Here is a 15,016-nt window from a genome sequence, read left to right on the forward strand (position 1 = left end):
CTAGCAAAGCTATCATTTAGAACTGAAGGACAGACAGCTTCCCAGGCAAGAAAAAGCTGAAGGAATTCATCACCACAAGAAATATTAAAGTGTCTTCTTTAAGAAGAAATTTTAAAAAGATAAAAAATGAATGGTAAACTGGCAATAAATACATACCGGTATCTACCAACAATTACTTTAAATGCAAATGGGATTAAATACTCCAGTCAAAAGACACATGGAGGCTGAATGGCTAGCAAAACAAGATCCTTGCATATACTGTCAACAGGAGACTCACTTTGGATTGAAAGACACACAGACTAATAATAAAAAGATGGGGAAAGATATTTCATAAAAATGGAAACAAACAAACAAACAAAAAAGATGGGATAGCAATATTTTTACAAGACAAAGTAGACTTTAAAACAAAATCTATAACAAGAGACAAGGATCCAGCAATTCCACTTTGAGTATTTATCCGAAGAAACAAAAAACACTAATTGAAAAGATATATATATATATATATATATATATATATATATATATATATATGTGTGTGTGTGTGTGTGTGTGTGTGTGTGTGTGTGTGTGTGTGTATATATATATATATATATATATACTCATATGTTCATTGCAGCATTTTTTACAATAGCCAAGATATGTAAATGACCTAAGTGGTCACCAATAGATAAGTGGATAAAGAAAAAGTGGTGCATCTATACAATGGGATATGATTCAGCCATAAAAAAGGATGCAATCTTGACATCTGCCACAGCATGGATAGACCTAGAGGCTATTGTGCTGAGTGTAATAAGTCAAAGAAAGACTTATACCTTATGATTTTACTTATATGTGTAATATAGAAAACAAAAATAAACAGAACAGAAAAAATCCAAATGCTCCATAAGAATAAATTGTCTCTATAACCATATATACTTATATATAATGTAGTTATATACATATTACTGCACAAGGAAATTTAACATGACCTGAAATCTTAAAGTTCATATATAAGAAGCTTTATAGAGGTATTCCCAAATTGGACATGATAAAGTTTTACATGATGTTACTGTTAATAAAGAGTGAAGATGAAAGAAGCTTTCAATACTATATCGTTTTTTAAATTTTGATTACTTTTCCCTGATGGAAGACAATTATCTTTTAATTTCATATGTAGAAAATATTACAGAATATCAAGTTGTTATGTAAAGAAGCCACTAAAGGGTGTGTAGCTAAAAATGTGGGTGAAAGTATTACAAAAGTGTGTTAATAAGGTAATTAATAAACTATAATATCCTAAAAAAGAAAAAAAAAGAAAGAAAAGTTGAAATGAGAAGTTTCAAATCAGTGACTATCTGGCGAGGTATGCATGTAAAACACACAGACATCGTCTCTCTGTCTTTAAATTTTGAGCCAACATTTCTGATGTGAATATAAAAATAAAAATCTAGACTTCATAATAAAAATCTAGACTTCAGGCTTCTCTTAAAACACTGGAAGAACTGGCAAAATTGGGCCTGCATTCCCATATGGCATCGATGGCTGGCGCTGAGTCAGCCTCACCCCCTTGTAGTGGAGCATGTTCCCGTTTGACATCCTCTCCACAGTAATGTGTACACTCGCACTGAGACCTAGACTGCTACCACTTAATTGCATCGCCTACCTGTCCTCAGCAGCTTTTGAGCTTGGTCTGAATGTGTAAACAACAGATTTATTTTCCTGATTGTTCCTTAATTCGTGAGTCTCAAGCCACAGAGAAGTTAGTATTTCATGTCATTACACAAAAACAATGGTTAGTTTATTTTGTTCATTCTTCTTCCGTTTCCATTTGTTCATTTAATAGTTCAGCAGAGGTTTAGCTCTAAGCATGAGACTGTTCCAGGCACTGGAAAATCATACCGTTTAAAATGAGCAGAGATGGGCTCCTTACCCAGGGCTATCTTTCAAAGGGCTGCTGCTCTAGCTTCAGAAAGAAAAGGTGACATTGGATGTTACTGCTTCCGAGGGACGGCAGCCCTTTGAGGACCCTGCCTGCCTCCTCAGCTCTGGGTGTGAGAACAGTGTATTCTTTCAGGCCCAGCTGCCCTGATATGGCAGCGTGAAAATGGTTTCAGAGGTGGAAAACTGACAATTCACGTATTTTTCGGGTTCTCCCCTTGGAAACGGAAATCCATTTTTTTTTTTAATGTTGGAAATTTTGCACTATGAAGTCACATATTAATATATCTGACCAAGAGAAAAAGGTCCTAATAAAACAAAAAGACTTGAGAGTAGAGGCTCACAGCTAAATGCTTTTTGCTGGCCTGTGAACGCCTGCTGCGCACTGGACTCTGGAACTCGGAGTTAGGATACATGAAATCTGTCAAGGGCAAAGCTGGAATGTAGTCACAGCTGCTCCAAAAAGGAAAGATGTCTTTATACAATATTGTGAAAGAATTTCCACCATACTTGTTAGAAAAAGTAAATAAATGGATGATGGGGAATTGCAAAGAAAAGGGAAAATCCATTACATATACTTTAGAAATGTTTTGCATTCTTTCGGGACTGGGTAAAGGCTGTGGATGCATTAAGTAATGGGACCAATTGCCTCACAAATACCAGCGCTGCACCTGCACCTGCTTGTCATCTTTTTTTTCCCCTTCATAATATTACAAGCTGTGGTTGAGGTGATCCTCTGCTCAGTTTCTCCTCCTCAGAGAAGCCTCTGTTGACATTCAGCCCTCAGACAGGACACGCCCCTTCAGCCTCCTCTCTCGCTCCCCATTGCAGACCTCTAGCCATATACTTGTCACTTTGAGTTTTGTAGTACTTTTTTTTCCTTATTCTAGAGTAAATGAGAGAGAGAGAGAGAGAGAGAGAGAGAGAGAGAGAGGGAGAAAAGAGAGGAGGAAAAAAATTAGGTAACCTAAAAATTAACCACCTAGAAATAATACACAGTATTAGTAAAAAAGCCTTTTGGTCTTTTTTCTATGCAGGTGTATAATCTTTTAAACTAAAATAGATTATATACTACACATATCTTTCACTTACTATTCTATAAAGTAAATATTTCTTTTAAAAAATATTTTATTGATTTTTTACAGAGAGGAAAGGAAAGAGATAGAGAGCTAGAAATGTCCATGAGAGAGAAACATCGACTAGCTGCCTCCTGCACACCCCCTACCGGGGATGTGCCCGCAACCAATGTACATGCCCCTGACAGGAATCGAATCTGGGACCTTCCAGTCTGCAGACCAACGCTCTACCACTGAACCAAACTGGCTTTGGCGCTAAAGTAAATATTTCATGAAATATTTTCCTGTAACTTACTCTTAATAGCTACATAGTATTCCATTATAACAAAACACCAATATGTATTTCACTATTCATGTTTGGCCTACCCTATTTTGCTCTCAGTGATAACCTGTGAGGAAAATTTTTGTAGTCATATCTTTGCATATGCCTAACCAATTTGGGGGTACATGTTTTAAGAAGTGAAACAAAGGATGGAGTAATTTATAAGGCCATCCATATTTTACAAAGGTTGTCAATTTACACTTAGCACAAATGTAAAATAATGTTTGGTATCTTTATAAATATGTTTAAAAATATGCTGCCAATTTGGCATTGAACATGATATTTTGTATTTTTAATTTGTATTTCTTTGGTCATGAAAGTTTTAACCAGGTACTTACTACATAATTATTGAATGATAGCTTTCTTATTCTTATTCCAGGCTCCTGACATTGTTATTTGAAATTAATTTAAAATTTGCTTTTAGAACCTGATTGCAATGTTTTCTTCATGCTATTTTCAGAAGGAAAAATAAATCTACCTTCACTAAGCAGATTCAAAAATTCTGCTTGAACCAGCTGAACAAATTTAATTCATTTGCTTTTATACTTACCATTTACTCAAAGTTATAAAATCTAAGCTTATGCCATAAAATAGTTCTTTTAAAACCCATGTCTATACACAATTTGGGAAGACTTTATGGAGACAAAATAATTTCACCATGTAAAGAAAGTACCCTTTCCTGTACTCCTTTGTTATCCATCCTGAGGGAGACATTGGCAACAGTGAATGGGGTCCATCTTGCTCTGGGCTCTCGGAAATGCCGTGCGACCTAATTCACGGCAGACATTCATCAGATGTTTATTGAGTATTTGGATTAATGGTTGAATATGTGAGACTAATGAACTATTGTATGAAATGTTGGTATTTTTCCTTTACACCTCATACTTTTTTCAGGGACTGATCCTCTCCCCTGTGGTTTTGTGGAGCTGTCACTCATGGCACCTTGAGAGAATATACCACGGTATTGGGAGCATGAGTTCTGGGGTACTTTTAATCCCAAGTTTGCAACTTACTAGTTTTGGGTCTAGGGCAAGTTGCCTAAACTTTCTGTATATGTTAGTATCTTTATCTATGAAATGGGGAAAATACTAGTATCTACCTCATAAATGTGTTGTGTGAATGAAATGAATTAATGCACATAAGAAGGTTAGAACAGTGCCTGCAAAATAAGTGCTTAGTCATCATTAGCTGATATTATTATTATTATTATTAGAGTATTGGTATTAGTATTTTCCTGGCCACTGGTCATTCAGCCCAGGCCTAGACAATACTAAATTTCATAAGCAGTGGCTATGATTTTTCTAGGTAGAGTATGATCCTAGCAGAATAATTCAACATTGGGAAAAACAAATTCGGTTTTCCCTGAGGTTGCAGGGTCTGGAGTGTTTAAGTCCAGGCTGATTTGTGATTCTCTTGCCCTGGAATACAGAAGAAATTTGTCTGCAGTGGGAAAGAATGAAACCATCACAAAGAGGCCAACTTTTGAGAGGGAGAGATGATGTGTTAGAAGGAGAGATGACATATTGTTTAGCTGGACTTTTAGTTAGACACACCATTAAGTCCCTTTCTACCTAAGCTAGTTTATATTGAGTTTCCAGTTTCCATCATTGCAACCAACAGAAACTGACAACTGGTGAGGGTGTGATTCCTATCTAGCCTTTAGTTGGGGGAGCAAAGAATGCTTCTGTTTGGGCTTGAAGGAGAATCACACTCAAGAAAAAGAAAAAGAAAAAGAAAAAAAAACAAAAAAACAACAACAAACAAACAAACAAAACTAAACTAAAACCCCAGATAGAAAGTTGTGAAGGTTTCTCATGGCTTTTCACATGTACCTAAATTTGTTGCTTAGAGCATGCTCTGTGAATGACCTCAAAGTAATCCTTAACACTCAAGAAGCCAGATTAAATTTGCTTCCTGTTTTGTTGGCACTGAGAGTTGAGTAGAGGCATTCCCTAAAGACTTTTTTTTTTTTTGGGGGGGGGGGGGAGGAGGGAGGGTGGGTGGGCGGGTAATGACTTTTATCAACGTACTAGGAGCCCAGTGCACAATTAGAAATCACTGGCGCCATTCACCCTCCAGTCCGGCCCTGCCTCCCTCCCTCTCCGCTGCCCGTCTGGCCCTGCCTTACTCTTTGGCCCTTGAAGCAACCACAGCCGCTGGTGATCAGGCCCTAGCCACCCACCCCCAATGCTGCACGCGCAACCTTCCCCTGTCCGGTCAACCTGTTATGGCGTTCTGGGTAATTAGCATATATATAATCCGTTCAGAAAATGCGCAATGCTATGACCATTTATATATACTACTTTATTTCTGTTAGGTATACACATGGGAGTCCAATGGCTGGGTCATAAAGTATGTGCATGTTGGGCTTTTGTTGAGAATGCTAATTTCCTACATTGCTTGTAGGAAAAAAATCCGGATGACATTTTTTATGACTTAGAAAACTCATGTAGGTTTGATTTCTGTGAGAAAGCCAATGCTGTGGCTCTCCAACCCCTTAATCAAAGAGGGCCCAGGGTTCAGTCCCTGGTTCACTTTTCTTCTCAGCCTATACCTACTCCTTTGGTTGTCAGACCTAGAGGATGGCTTTCAATATCACCTAAAATCATGAGCATATGTGTGTGTGTATATATATATATACATATATATATACACACATACAACATCACATGTATATGTATATGTGCACATATATGTATACACATGTGTAACATATATATAGAGGTGTGTTTATATATACATATATATGCTTATAGAAGCTTATATGTATATGAGTTTATATGTAATGTATATTTGCAGAAGAAATGTATTTATATATGTATAAATGCACACACACAAATGATATATAATATATATCACCAACCCAGACTTCACTCTTAAATTTTACTCTTATATCTTAAAAATAGTTTTTAAACCTCTGCTCTAAAAAATGACTTATTGCCCCGCCTTTGGTCTTCCCCAATTCCGTATTTATAGTTGCCCAGGCCAAAAATCTTGGAGTCATTTGTTTTGGCTGAAATTGTATCTCCCCAAAATTCATATGTTGAAGTTCTACCCCTAGTACCTCATAATGTGACCTTATTTGGAAATAAGGTTGTGGCAGAAGTAATTAACTAAAATGAGATCATTAGGTTAGGCCTTAATCCAATATGACTGATGTCCTTATAAATAGGGGAAATTTGGACACAGAAACACACATATGGGAGAGTGCCATGTGAGCATAGAGATGGCCATCTAGAAGCCAAGGAGAGAGGCCGGGACCTTGTTCTTTTCTCACACTGAAGGGAGAAACCTCAGAAGGACAAACCGTGCTGGCACCTTGATCTTGGACTTTGCGCCTCCAGGACTGTTGGTACAACACGTTTCTGTTGTTGAAGCCACACAGTTTGTGGTACTTTGTTATAGAAGACCTAGCAAACTAATGCAATATCCTTGACTGTTTTCTCTCACTCTCCACATCCACTCCATCGGCAAGTCCCATTGACTATTACTTCAGAATGCATCCAGAATCTAACCACTTCTCACCGCCTCCACAGCTACCATCCCACTCAAAGCCACCATCGTCTTTTGCCTGGATCGTAGTGATAACCTCCAATTAGTCTCTCTGATTTCACTTCTGCCTCCTACAAGTCTGCCCTCAACCCAGCATCTGAAGTGATCTTTAAAAAACCCACATTAATGTCCTTCTTCTGCTCAAATACTTGGTAAGGCTTCCTATTCACTGGATAAAAGAAAGACCTTGAAAGGACCTCCAAGACCCATGAAATATGCCTCCTCCCCCAATTACCTCTTCACCATCACTTCCTACTACTCTCCTTACCTACTAGTTCCTTGCTGCTCTTCAAACACAAAAGCTCCTGACTTATGGTTTCTTTGCATTGGCTGTTTTCTTTGCCTGGAATACTCTTCCTGCAGTTATCTGTTTGGCTACCTTCTTTCCTCGCATATCCCCATAATGAATGAATGAATGAATGAATGAATGAATGAATAAATAGGCATCAGCTAAAATGCTCCAAAGAGATCCACATTAGTTCCCTATTCATTTTAGAGCTCTTTAAAACATATTCAATTTCTTTCTAAATGCAAAAATAGAAAATATAGGTAGCATTAAGAGTTTTAATGGAGAGGTCAAAGGTACCCTACTTGTACATGAGAAATTGTCAGTTTGGAGGGCAGTGATTTCTGATTATATTTTCCCTTTATCCTCTGCTCTGTGTGTAACTCCAAGGGTTCTCCCGTTGATATTATCTTTAGATAGCCACTTCCTGTACAGATTCATGTATCTCTCACTGTGTGTAGCGGTCAGTGGGTGATAGCACTGTGTAGAAAGCCAGGCATGGAATGACCACAGCTCTGAGGGGAAGGAAGGCATTCCAGCTGAAACCTAAATGCTCAGGAACCAACAACTCTGAACATGGAGGATGATAGGAACCAGAACCAGGTGAAGAGTGGGGAGTTTGGAACAAGATGCAAATGCTTTGTTTTGTTTTTGTTTTTTTAAATATATTTTTATTGATTTTTTACAGAGAGGAAGGGAGAGAGATAGAGATTTTTTACAGAGAGGAAGGGAGAGAGCTTGAAATGTCAATGAGAGAGAAACATCGACCAGCTGCCTCTTGCACACCCCCCACCGGGGATGTGCCCGCAACCAAGGGACCTACCCTTGACCGGAATCGAATCTGGGACCTTTCAGTCTGCAGGCTGTTCCTCTATCCACTGAGCCAAACCGGTTTTGGCAAGACGCAGATGTTTTTGTTTAGATTTAAGGAAAGTAAACCAGAGAGTAAGAGAACTTGCAATCGGTGTTTCTCTCTGTCCCTCCCTAGTTCTCCATTTCCAGCCTCAGTTGTTTCGGTAGGCTCTCCTTTTCCCTTCTGCGTAGACACCCAGATACTGTCCCTTTCTCCCACTCCCCAGGTTAACTTTCACACATACTTCGAGGAACTGCTCAATCACAACCTTCTCTAGGAAGCCCTTACTGCTCCGTCTTTTCCCAAACCCAAGCTGGGTTATGTTCCTCCTGTGTGCACTTCCAGCATTGCACTTTCACTAAGCATTCTCTACCTATGTGCCAGCCTGCTTATTTGTCTGCTCTCCTCCCCAGGGTGAGCTCCTTGAAGGCCAGCATGATGCCTTATTTACTGGTATAGCTGATTCCTTAGCACATTATAGTACCTGACACATAGTTGGGCTTTGATCAATGCTTTGATGACTGAATGAATAAATAATGAATGAAAATGCAACCAATTTTAAGTAATGGCTAGCCAGGTTCCTAGGTGAAAGTTCAGGAGGCCTGTTGGGTGGCTGAGAAGTTGGCAACTTACTAGACCTAAGTCTGATGATCATTTCTTGGTAAGGTTTTGACATTTACAAGGAGAAAAGAGCCTAGGAGACTATGAGATAACTAAAGTGAAATCATTTTTTATCTATTATTTTTTAGTCATTACACACAAATCAAGAAAATGAAAAGGGACAGGATCCCAGAAATGTTCAAATGATTGGAATACTTGATGCAATAATACTGGTTTATCAGTTCTTATACTGTTACATCTCTCTGGGAGCCATGAATCTTAAGGATAGGTCATCAAATTGCACTCTGGAAGATTCCAAGGTCATTTCAGTTCTCTCCAGGCTACATAAATTCCAAATCCCCATTTCAAAGAGGCAAAGATCATGGAAGGATGGAAGGTCTTACTTGTTCATCCCTGGGGCTTGTGGTGGAGGTGGGAGAAAGCCACAGAGGCACATCCAGAGATGAATGTACTAGCCAAATGGAATGAGTGCATAAGCAAAGCATGAGTAAACAGGGATTTCTCTCTCTCTCTCTCTCTCTCTCTCTCTCTCTCTCTCACACACACACACACACACACACACACACACACACACACACAGCAGAAGTTAGTGGATGGTAAAAGGAGCCCCAAACTGGAGTTGGGAGACCTGGGATTTAGTCCTTGTATGCCACTGGTCAATTGTGTAACCCTGGACACTTGGTTGTTCTGCCCCAGCATCCTCATCTGTAGAAAGGCTGGGTTGGGCTAAATGATCTTTTTCAGCTTTAGGATTTTGTGTAAAGACTAACCAAGATAACTAAAGGAAGAGAAATTGGGGGGAAAGAATAATGGATTTTATTTTGGAAATCAAATTTATTTGAGGTTCTTGAGATACACCTGGATGTCAATGATAAAAACTACTTGAAAGTGGAAGTCTGACCCTAGGCTCAGAGCTGAGAGTGGAAATACAGATTTACTGATAAGGGATAATTAGAACAAGAAGAGTGGTGTGACCGGCTAAACCAGTTGTAAACAAACAGATTACATACCCAAATGAACTGGTAACAAATTCATATTCACTTATGTTTGTTTAATTTCATTTTCCTTTATTTTAATTTATATTAATAATAATTGCACCATTTGTTGGGTCATGACTATATATTAGGTATTCAGTTAAGTGTTTTATATTTTTTTATCTCATTTAATCTTTACAAATAATTACATGCGGTAGGTTAGATTATTCCCATTTTAGATATGTAGAAACTGAATAATGAATGGTGTGCTAGTAAACATATAACAATTGTCTAAGAGCAGGGAAAGCCCTACTTTGCGGTGGTTGCTGACGCCCATGGTGTAAATACTCTCACTGTGGCCTATTTCAAGCTACCAATGGGGTCATTGAACAGGGCGTGTGGAAAATATGTGCAGTAGTGCACTATTATGTGCTATTTTCACCATACAGATACCATAAACATAAGTATCCTCAAGTGCAGAGAAAATGGTGACGTGCAATAAAATATTAGGAAGTGATGATTTTGAGTACTCATTACCTTTACTATAATTTATTTAATTTTAAATTTGCATGATGTAATTTAAACTGTTAGAATTTAACAACTGGCTTGCAGAGTTCCTAAAAATTTAACTGTCTGCTCTCATAGGCTAGTAAGCTGGCTTCACACACCAGTGACAATGATGCTAAGACAGGGTAAATAACTTGCCTAAGGTCATGCACAAAATTCCTGGGCCAAAATTAGAACCTTGATCCATCTAATTCTGAAGATCTGGCCCTTAACCACTAGACGAAGCATGTCAAACTCACGGTCAGCAGGCTGCATGCGGCCCACAACGAATATTTCTGTGGCCCAGCCAATATAACAATATGTAAGAAACATTTTAATAAAAATTTTGTAACTTAATTTTTACAATATCCTGTTATATATAATTATTAACAAACTACAACACTCACTAATGACTGATTACTATAATCATGTTGCATTCATTTCCCTTATACGCCTTATGCACAAGTGCACAATTTCTCTCCACTAATACTAGCAGCGAATATTTTAGCAGCTGATTGCCACATCATTATTCTAGGACTGGTTTGATGTGCGCAACAGGAAATATTTCACTTTTGGAGAACAAGAAAAATAGGTTTATTTGCGTTATGCTTATTAATTTGTGCAGTTATTCGGATTCTGGTAAGTTAATGTTCAAGAAAAAATTAATTTTTATTAAAATGTTCTATTAACTTATGTTAAATAAACTTGATTTACTACTAATATCAAAGAATATGAAGAGACCAATGCATATACTTTTTGGAGCAGGGAGAGATTACTCATTGATTTCAGCCCTTTGTATTCAGCCTGTCTCCATTGAAATAAACCTGTGTTTCTATGAAAACCGAAGCTTTTGTTTTCTTGTGGCCCACATAAACTTAAACCTTGTTTATTTGGCCTGTGTTAGCCTTTGAGTTTGACATGCTTGCACTAGACTGGCATTTGTAAAACTGTAAAGTGCTATGTACTGTATATTGTAAAAAAGAAAAAAATATTGTTGCGTTTTCTATTTGAAGAAAATACTTGCTCTTAAGTGTCATCAGTAAGAAGTTCTAGTGGAAAAGCATTAATGAGTCAGAAAAATCACTGCAACTTCTGCTTCTCTGGATCGGCTCTTGTGCCTCAGTTCCCCTGTTTTAGTAAAGGAATGCTTTGTGTCCATGCTGTTGTTGGAAATAAAAGAATTCATAAAAATCTTTTTATATTGCTTATAGGTAGGACTCAGAAATACACATGGTTTAAATAACTATTAGTTTGAATTTAACTTTTTGCTAGCCATTACTGAAAGTAAAAAATAAATATAACAAACACCTATTATTTAGCATCCATATCTTAATGTAATCTCTTTGTAGGCAAAATGTATAAAGATATTTATTGTATTAAGTAGTAAAAATATGAAACATCTGGCAGCAGTTTTTAGATCTTGAAGAACCAAATGACAAAATGATGAGTGTCAGGGGAGTAAGATCATGTTTCCCACTCCCGAAAAACGGTTTGAACAATTTTTTTAATGTCTTCTGAAAAAACCATACTTAATTCTGCTTCTTCGCTCATCCCTATCTTAGGAAGTGACTTACACACAGAATTTCATAAACTGTTCGCAAAATGTTACACAGTGTTTTGGACCTGGGTGAAGCCTGTGGTTAGACTTGCACCTTTAAAGCCACCGGCCAGCTCATTAAATCTGGACAAACCAAATAGCACCCCGGATCTTGTGAAGTGAGAAGAAAGTACCACGGTTGTGATTGCCTCGTTGAAACAGGAGACAAAGCCCCAATGGAATGCAGGGAAAGCTGTGAACAGTTTGGCCCCTGGCTGAGGAAAAGGACAGGACAGAGCACTCCAGTCAGGAATGACGAAGCTTGGGAAGGGTCAGCTTGCTTCTGCAGATCTCAGCTCTGAGTCACCGAGCAGCGAGTGCACACAGAGCTGGCATGCACACTTGCCTTCTTGGCATCTGTAGGCTTCACTAATCTCGTGTTCTGGTTCCTCACACGTGTTGGAAAATGAAGCTTTTTATGCGTGTTTGGCTTTCCAATGTTTTTAGATAAATATGGTCATCTTTAACACATGACTACATTGTCTACCTCTTCCCCTTTTGGAACTACTAATTCTAATGTACATTCTACAAATAATTTATTCAGTAGCTACCTGGTCTATTAACAAACCTCTGTGGCCTCAGACTCTGTGCCAGGCGCAGTGTTGCACCGTAAAGGACAAGAGGGTTAAGATGCGCCCTGTGTTCCTCAGCAGGGACATTAGCCGTGTGCACAGTTAGTGATGGTACAAGGCAGGAGACCCTCCGGCTGAGGTCTTTGGTGCTCTGAGATGGACAAGGAAGAAACAGCTCTGCCTGAAGTGAGCAGGGAGGGCTCCCTGGGAGAAGTGCACCAGGGAACATAGATGTGGGGGCTGGCCATGAAGGATACACAGACTAGAAAGGACAAGGTCATCCAAAGAAAAGAGACACAATATTTAAAAATCTTTTCAAGACTTTGGGAAGTGTTGCTACTGAAGATACTTGTGGCAAATTTGAATGCAATAAAACAGGATATTCCATAATGTTTTGGGAGAAATCTTTGATTTTCTCCAACAATTCATTCTCCTTGCTAAGCCAGGCTTCTTTGGGGTCACCAAGAGGTTGTAAAGGATATATGGATATGACTAAAGTCATCACATTACCCATTAGTCATTGGTTACAGCACTACAGAATGAGAGAAACAGCTGGAAATGGTATAGGAACACCACTTGGGCCATGTTTGCCTAAAATGGATATTTAAAAAATATATATTTCATTAATTTTTTACAGAGAGGAAGGAAGAGGGAGAGAGAGTTAGAAACATTGATGAGAGAGAAACATCGATTCAGTTGCCTCCTGCACACTCCCTACTGGGGATGTGCCCGCAACCAAGGTACATGCCCTTGACTGGAATCGAACCTGAGACCCTTGAGTCCGCAGGCTGATGCTCTATCCACTGAGCCAAACCAGTTAGGACTAAGGTGGATATTTCTAACTGCCATGCCCCGAGGGTCTTGTCTTTATGTACATCTCTTTTCTGTGTTGCTGAGCTAATTGGTTCAGAGGCAATGTTGTGTGAAAGGAGTGGAAAATGGAAGCTTGGTGAGTTGTTACCCTCACTGAGGTAAGTCCCTTCCTTCTTTTCACTACCTTTGAGTGACAAAGAGGGATCTGAGATACCCCTGGGTGCTCATTGTATGAATCACTTATCACTCATTTTTTTGTGCTGTCGTGCTGATGGGTTGAGAACCATCAGAGAGAGAGATGGAGAGAATTTTCCTGTGATCACCAAAGCTTCTCTGCCCCCATGAGGAGCCATCGCTGTCTGCTGAGACCTGACATTGGAACACCACTGATGTGGCCAATTTGCCCAACTTCTTAACCAATGGGAGCTTAACCAGCAAAGAGCAGAGTGGCAGGGCTCTAGTTGGTGTCAAGAAATTAAAGCCAAAAAATCACCTCACAATGAAACAAAGGGAGATCACATCCAAGTTTTGTAAGAATTCTACACAGATATCAACTGTGGCAAGGTCTGCTACTTTAACATGGTAAAATATTTTTTTTCCCTTAGAGAGGAATTTTTAATTTCAGGCTTATACCCTATTATTTCAGTGAAGAGTAAGGACAACTAATAGTTGGTTGGCTAGAAGATTCTGGCAGGAATATTTGAGTCATAAAATATCAGCCAAGCATCTTTTTGGACATCCTAAAATAAACTGTGTAGAAAACTAGACATCTTATGCCAGGACAAAACTAAAAACCTGTTTCTCAGAGGTCTCCCTGATTCCCCTTTTCTGGATACAATCTTATTGGTTGATAGCACCAAATTTTTGGCTGCATTGCAAGGAATTGCTATGCTGTGGCTGATTACTGCTATCATCACTCTCCCTGCCTTGTTCAGGAAATCTTGTTAGGAACATGCTTCCAAGAAAGCAAGAGAGACAAAGTTGTTTGTTTGGTTAAGAGAAGCTATTATTGGAGATACTAGGGCTAGGGTGGTGGATTAGGGTCTGAGATAAAGGGGAGGAACTTAGAAGATTTGTGAAAAATGATTGCTCCCGTCCCTGGAGTTGTGTGTCTTAATGGGGAGAGGTGGCCTCTAGCCCTGGCTCTGCCACCAGCAGTGCGACTCAAGACCATTTGTTCATTCATTCAGCACTTATAGAGCACACTCTTATTTGACACTATGTCCAACACTGGGGACCACATGGTGATACATAGATAAGAAACATGTTCTCAAACCTCTGAATACCATCCTATCCTATATAATGAAAGGCTGATATGTCAATTGTCCCCTTGACCAGGAGTTCGACTGGGAGTTCAACCAGGGGACGGGCTCCCCACCCGGATCAGGGACTGGGCCCTGGGGAGAGGCCAGGGGTGGTTGGCCAGCTGGCCCTATTGGTCCCTTAACCCCGGTAGGGTGTGGGGCCAGCCCACCAACCTCCCACACACCCTCTCCCCGCCCCCCTCCCTCCCCCCCGGCCCAGCCTGGCCAGATTGGCCCTAATAGGGGTGGCCTGCTGGACCCCACCTGTGCATGAATTCGTACACTGGGCCTCTAGTTTCTTTATATATGCAATGTGAGGGATGTGTTAGAATGACCTCTCAAGGCCCTCTATCTCTAGTTCTCAAATCTTTATTTTTCTGTAGAAGCACTATGCACTCAGAACAGTAACAGGAAAACTGGTACCGAATGTGTATACCAGACACTGTGCTAATCATTTTTATATAGGATCACCTAAAATAGACATTATCAGACCCATTTTATAAATGAGAAAACTAAGCATAAGAGAGTTTGAGTTTCCTTTTGTGATAAGTGAGAAAGAGACAAAGCCAATCTCAAACCCAGC

The 15,016-nt window shown here is 39.3% G+C and overlaps 1 protein-coding gene across 2 annotated transcripts in view; it reads right to left on the minus strand.

Moving 5' to 3' along the window:
- Positions 1 to 1,343: 1,343 nt before the first annotated feature.
- FAM185A (family with sequence similarity 185 member A) overlaps positions 1,344 to 15,016 on the minus strand; it is a 102,357-nt gene continuing 88,684 nt past the window's right edge. For both annotated transcript variants that reach the window (XM_084897855.1, XM_084897854.1), the window contains one exon: positions 1,344 to 2,797. In XM_084897855.1, coding sequence (XP_084753981.1) covers positions 2,768 to 2,797 — 30 coding nt within the window. In that variant the 3' untranslated portion in view covers positions 1,344 to 2,767. The remainder of the gene's footprint in view (positions 2,798 to 15,016) is intronic.

Source organism: Pipistrellus hanaki, assembly GCF_964339955.1.
Source record: "Pipistrellus hanaki genome assembly, chromosome: 10".
Lineage (NCBI taxonomy): Eukaryota > Metazoa > Chordata > Mammalia > Chiroptera > Vespertilionidae > Pipistrellus > Pipistrellus hanaki.